The following is a 6,359-nucleotide window of genomic DNA, read 5'->3' as shown; positions in this document are numbered from 1 at the left end:
AAGATATTTAGAAAAATGTATAGCTTTTTTTGGCTGTTTTGCAGCTTTTCCTCGCCATTTTCTTGACAGCTAGAAATAATGCACTTCCGCAGTTTCCCACTTGAGAAGTAGAGGTAGAGCGGATATTTGTATTAATAGGAAGGATTGTTACTCATAGTCATAGTCTTCATACACACGATAGACAAACCAACTTTTTAACCCATTAGTGAGAAAACATTAAACTTTGCATCCATGTTGTTTCCAAAGTTGCTTTATTTCCATACTACTAGTGAGGTGATGATGTAGCTGATCTACTAGTGTAGACAATATATTTGTCCCGCTGGGCAAAATTTTGGCCTACGGGATTCAAAATGGGCTTATTTTAAAACAAGAATACGAGATATTTCGAGATATTTAGAGGATTTTTTGAGATATTTAGAAGAATTTTTGGGATATTTTGACAATTTTTGGAGAATACCCGAAAGATATTTAGGCGATTTCAAGTGATATTTGTGGAAAGGCCTAGTTTTGAGGATTCAAAAAGTAAAGTTTTCAGTCTTCATTCAGTCTGACTTTTGCAGTCGACTAGTGTCAGCGGTGTTTGCATCATGAGAGGTATGATCAGAGATTCAAATATTCGTTGTGAGCGCGCGTTGTCAATCCACCGGGACGACACCTTCGTGAAGACGACACCGGGACTGTTTCTGGCGCGCATGCTTTCTGAACGACATTGCAGCTTTACAATTAGTTTTAGGATTATTGGAAAACCCTCATTTTCAAGACGGGCTCGATAGAACGATAAGAGGAATGCATCGAAGCCCTTCTGCACGACATCCCTGACATACTTTAGGTTTTCATGGTTTTCTCACTTTGAGATGAATTTTGAAACATGCGGCAAAATGGGACCATGATTAAAAATCAAACTTTCCATAACTCATTGGGGCAAACAACATTGTACACTCGTCTTACTTCAGCGAAGGTTCTTCTAAGTGCATGACTGATGTATAACCTGCAACCTGAATGCCTGTGCTGCCAAACCTTAACCCACTTACCACATTTGTTGTGTGGAGCTGCCACTTAGAGGAGTGCTTTAAACAGCCGCTTGGTCTTGGGTGAGGCTAAATCGCGTGGGTGGGTGGTGGGTCGTGTTTGTTTGAAGAAAAAAAAGGGTATATATTAGCTCCCTCAGTGCTCGGTCCAAATTTGTCTTAGGAATTGTCTGTTTCGTGAATTTCCAGTCATTGATACAAAAAAAGGGTTAGGGTTAGGGACCCACGACCCATGACCCACCCACCCACGCCGATTAGACACTCTCCTTTTTCTTAGGCTACGCTATGTTGACCAGCCAGTAAGGCCGAATCAGCATTGAATCTTGATCTTTGTAACACCTGGTTTAACCCGCAGCCCTTTTGCCGCGGTGTAAATAAACAATTTGTACAAAACAAAACATAAAAAGGCCGAATCAGCTCGTGTTATTCGTCAAGTGTAAAGACGGGACGAACTATATAACGTACAATCCGCAACACAGTCAAAGCTGATGAAAATGTATACAAACATAGTCAAAATGCCCAAGTAAGCATCTTAACTAAGTACAACTTAAATGCCCGAAATAGGGCCTGTTGCAGTGAAGGTGTCTGTCATTTTTGTCACCAGAGCCTCCGATCGACCCAGGGCTCTGGGAAACTCTACGTAGGAGAAAATGCGGCGTAGGGCTCTTAGAGTCCTGGATTTCACATGACGTCACGGCCGCCATGTTGGTGTCCCCAAACAATGAAATGGCGGCCATGTTGGTGTCCCGATCCAATCCTCCGGGAGTTATTATGCTAACGTCTCCTTTTGTTTTCGTTGAAAAACATGGCTGTTGATCACGTGAGTGAAACCCAAGAATAGTCCAAAATTGGTCATTTGAACATTATGGCTCCTGCTCACTCCTCGTGCTGTCATGAGATGCTTTTGATTGTTCTTCACGAAAACCAATCAGAAGATACTTTGTTTCAAGGTTCCCCGGAGCTCTTCCCTCCCTCAGTCAAGAGAAGAACTCTGGGGTCGAGATTGAGGTGTCTGGCTGCTTGAAAACGAAAACTGTCTAACCTCCGTCCGCCCGCCATTTTGGTGGATGAATTACGCAAACTCTTTGGAAGTGTCAGTGTCCAGATAGGAGCGCGTGTTCATAACATATTCGTTACGTAATCATAACGAATATTTCTGTAGGGGGTCATCAACGTGAATAATTTGGGGTTCATAAAGTATAGATGACGCATTGAATAAACTTTTGCTCTTCAGCCATCGTGGTTTAATTAAGAATAAAATACAAACAGTGGCGATAAACCTTTTTAAAAAGCGCAGTTTATATTAACTTGACGTTTCGAATGCTTCTCTACATACTTTCTTCTCAAAGTCAAAAGTAACGGTTATATTTTCACAGTTTTCTTATATACGAAATAAAGAGGTCTGGGTACTATAGATCTTAACTAACAAGAAAGCACTGACAAGTGTGGACTATTCCTAATATAGTACAACTTCTCACTGCTAACGTTTGAATTTGTGGAGGGCTTTAGTTCCTGAATATACAATGTCTCTTCTATTACAATGATTTGATGTTGTGTCCGGTCATTGTGATATGGTCGGAGATGGCTGAATGATGATCTCTTTTAGTTAGTGCCGAATAGTTTATGACGCATGTAGCTCCGCGCCCGCGCGCCTTCCGCGGAGCACCATGGGTCAGAAAATATGGTAACTCAAATTCGGTTTTGAAATCGTACGACCGTACACCCCTCCAATGTGACCAATATCACATGGTACCGCGGACTCAAGTTTAGAGCTCATCGAGGCGGCCATACTCCAGCTACATTCGCCCTTGTCACACGGCGGCCATATTGTCCCGGGAGACCAAGAAAGCTTTGTTTTACCACGCCAAGCCTCACCCCCATGGTTTCCACTGCGAGGCTTGGCGTGGTAAAACAAAGCTTTTTTGGTCTCCCGGGACAATATGGCCACCGTGTGACAAGGGCGAATGTAGTTTAATTAAAGCGTACATCTGATATTGGACATCCATGTTACATGTATGGTCAATTGACACCATTTTGGTCTTCATTTTCTTTTTGTCATAAATGGCGTTCCATACTACTAACCACCTCATAAGTTTAGCAATCTGCACTTTTGTCGTCGAGACAGGTCGACAGAGAATGTGTCGCCTAACCAAGTTGGCTCAAACAATTTTCACAAATTTCAAGAGACTGTCCTATTATATAAAGATCCTCGACCTTTGACACTCGACCAAAAGACTACAACGGCAATGTTTTGGTGCTCACCAATTGTTCCTTAGACGCAACATGTAGCTCATCAAAACAACAGAAAAGCCATTATGAACAACACCCTTCGTTTTGTCTTTAAAGGGGCAATGTCATTTGCTGTTTTTAGGTCAAAAATGGGTAAAAATCTAAATAAGTACTTTAGGTCACACGTACAACATTCCTGACAACCCACTGACAAGATATGAAATATATTTATGGCACAAATGATTTTTGGTGTCTTTCTGAAGACAAACTTGAAAAGAACTGGGTTTTTCAAGTTTGAATCCATTTCAATCCTCTCCATCCTTGGATGCAAACAACAAAGGGGCTGTTTACATGAAGGTAGGAGGATCCTAGCACTAGGAAGATCCTAGAAGGCGGATCATCCTAGCGCCATATGTTTTCTGTATTCAGTTTCGTCTGGCTTTGCCACACAAAGAATAGCTTCAGAGCACTTCAATGGTCATTGGCAACAAAACTACAGCATTATTTTTTGGTTTTCATAGATGCAAGGACGTCTTTTAGTGTTTTGAAGTTTGACTAACAGCGTTACACTGCACCTTAGTGAAACCAATGTTTTGCTCTTAAGGAGCACTTAAAAATACCTGTGACCAGTGCTTCAGTTTTTCCTGTATAGTAATATTTACATAAATACTCAGTTAGTATGCACAATTGTATTTAAAGAATAAGCTGAATGCCTCTGAATTCTGTAAGTGAGATTTTACTTTTTGTATTCCATGAAATTAAAAACTACAGTTTAATAAGAACTAAAATTGCCTAAATTTGTGCCAATTACCGTTTACGAAAGAACCTGTCTACGCTAACTAGGGGAATTGAAGGTTCTTTTGTGGGCTTTCAACTGTACAAACGATTAAAGCTAAAATATAGTGTTTTCAGATGACTTGTCAGTTTTTCACCATAACCTTCTTTCTTATTGCTATGGTAACCTGGCATGGTTACCTCCAGGTGGTTTTCATGTTACGTCATCGCCGCCACATTGGTGGACCAAAACAAAAGATTCCTTATTTATACACAAGAAATTGTACATTACATCGTTGTTATCTGTGTCTCTAGAGATTGGTTGCAAACCATCTATCGGACGCATTTCGTTAAGCAATTATTGTTGTCTCACATGTTACCACAACAGTTGTTTTGTGATACAGTGTTGCAGGAGCCAATCGTTCTAACAAGTGCAGTTTCTGTGTTGAAACTGGTTTGAGCCATCTTCGACTCGTTCATGCGAGCAAGCTGCAAATAATACGGATAAGGGGTAAATTTAAATTAAGTTCCATAGAAATTCATAGAAACTAGTTTGCGAATAAAAGAAGATTGATAGACGGTCTCTCTCTCTCACTCTCTACCGGTAAGTCGAGAAATGATTTCGCTAAATAACGTTTAAGACAGCTCAGGAAGGCAAAAATATAGCACAGGGCTCAACTGACACTAATTTCCATTTTTTATTAAGGTACTTAACGAAAATCACAGCCGCCGAAATATACTTCTCTAAATTTTTTTAAACGCAGATTAACCTCAACTGTGGGTGGTAAGGCTTACGTTCTCTACAAAACTTTGAGGTTAAGCTCCGTCCACACGAGCACTTAGTTATGCGGCAATTTTAATTTGACAAATATAATTTATTTTCCCGTATAAATGGACAGCAAATATTTGCCGAATTATTTATCTGTAAGAACGAAATGACTTTGGACACCAGACATAAACGAAAACTAACAAAAGAAGATGGCACCTCCCACACACACAGCCATCTTGTTGTGACGAGAGGTTCTTCCATTCTGCAATATTTGTTCCATTTTTTATGCGATGAGGCCTCCACACGAACTTGAACAAATTTTCCCGAGAGGGAATTTTAATTTGTCGCATAAAACTTTCATACGTGACTTGAAATTTGGGCACGTTTTGTTATAAAACTAGCCATTGAAAATGTCCCAAAATTTGTCACATAAAAATTGCTCGTGGTCATTTCGCAATGCTAAAACGCAGGTACAGACTGCCTAAACTCCCTGAAATACAGCGATACTTTTGAAAGGCAACTTCCACTCCTACAAACATATAACTCTTCGAAACGGAGGAAAAAAGGATTCAGATTTTTATAAAAAAGAAACTTAAGAATGGCTAAATTTCAATTTCAAAATTTCTTGGGAGCCGCCATGTTGAATAGGGTTTCCCCATTGTTTTGATACAACAAGATTTTGTGTAATGACACTATGGCAACCGAATCACGACGCCGTTGAAGTAACTAAATTGATTGTAAAGTCGGCTTTTTGTCGTTTAAATTTCTGTATTAACGTTTCCAGTGAGAGGTACGACCTCCCGTATAAGTGGCCGCCGATTGATAGCCTGAACAGGAAGCTTTGGTACAACAGAAAAATGAAAAGAACTCAATTCAATAACAATTATTAATACTAATAATAACAACAACAACAACAAAAATAAATCAAACAATAAAAAATGAATTCTTCATTGTGTAAGTCGGGAAAAAGTACATTGCTACGGATAGAAAATCTAGGAATAATAATGATAATAAAAATAAATAATTATTAATTAATTATTTATTTTAAAATACTTAATAATTATTATCATTATTACAACTACAATAGTTAGAATACTGATGATGATGATGCTGCTGCTGATAAATATTTGACGTGTCTGATGAAGAACGTCAAAGGAGTTATCCCTCTATCTCAGTATACGAGTTTGCCTTGTGCTTGGGAAGGAAACAAAATCCACTGGGAACAGGACCTAACAGCATCTCACTGCGAGATAAAATACAGTACGTTAAATGGTTACCCCTGAAAGCAAGCATTCACTTCCGAGCAGTGACTGATCCCTTTGAACCCCTTAAAGGTGCGTCTTAAGAACTTCAAGAAATCGAAAGGACGATTTAGAACTTGTACAGTGAACAGCGGGCAGCTGCTATCAAAAAACTACAAGGCATTTTTTTCTTTACCTCACTACATTCATTTTAATGAACTGGTTTGATCGCTTGCGTTTCGCTGTGATGGACATAAATGCGCATCGTATTCGTGTAGCTAGTTAATGGAAACGAGATGAGTAGACTGCCGAGGATTT

The 6,359-nt window shown here is 39.5% G+C and overlaps 1 protein-coding gene across 1 annotated transcript in view; it reads right to left on the bottom strand.

Moving 5' to 3' along the window:
• Positions 1-3,983: 3,983 nt before the first annotated feature.
• Positions 3,984-6,359, bottom strand: part of LOC138013106 (tRNA-dihydrouridine(47) synthase [NAD(P)(+)]-like) — a 19,582-nt gene continuing 17,206 nt past the window's right edge. Inside the window, exon 15 of the mRNA XM_068860078.1 lies at positions 3,984-6,043. Within this exon, the coding sequence (XP_068716179.1) occupies positions 5,959-6,043 (85 nt within the window). The 3' untranslated portion in view covers positions 3,984-5,958. The remainder of the gene's footprint in view (positions 6,044-6,359) is intronic.

Source organism: Montipora foliosa, chromosome 8, assembly GCF_036669935.1.
Source record: "Montipora foliosa isolate CH-2021 chromosome 8, ASM3666993v2, whole genome shotgun sequence".
Taxonomy (NCBI): domain Eukaryota; kingdom Metazoa; phylum Cnidaria; class Anthozoa; order Scleractinia; family Acroporidae; genus Montipora; species Montipora foliosa.
The sequence above is the reverse complement of the archived record's forward strand: the minus strand, read 5'-3'. Positions and strand labels throughout refer to the sequence as shown.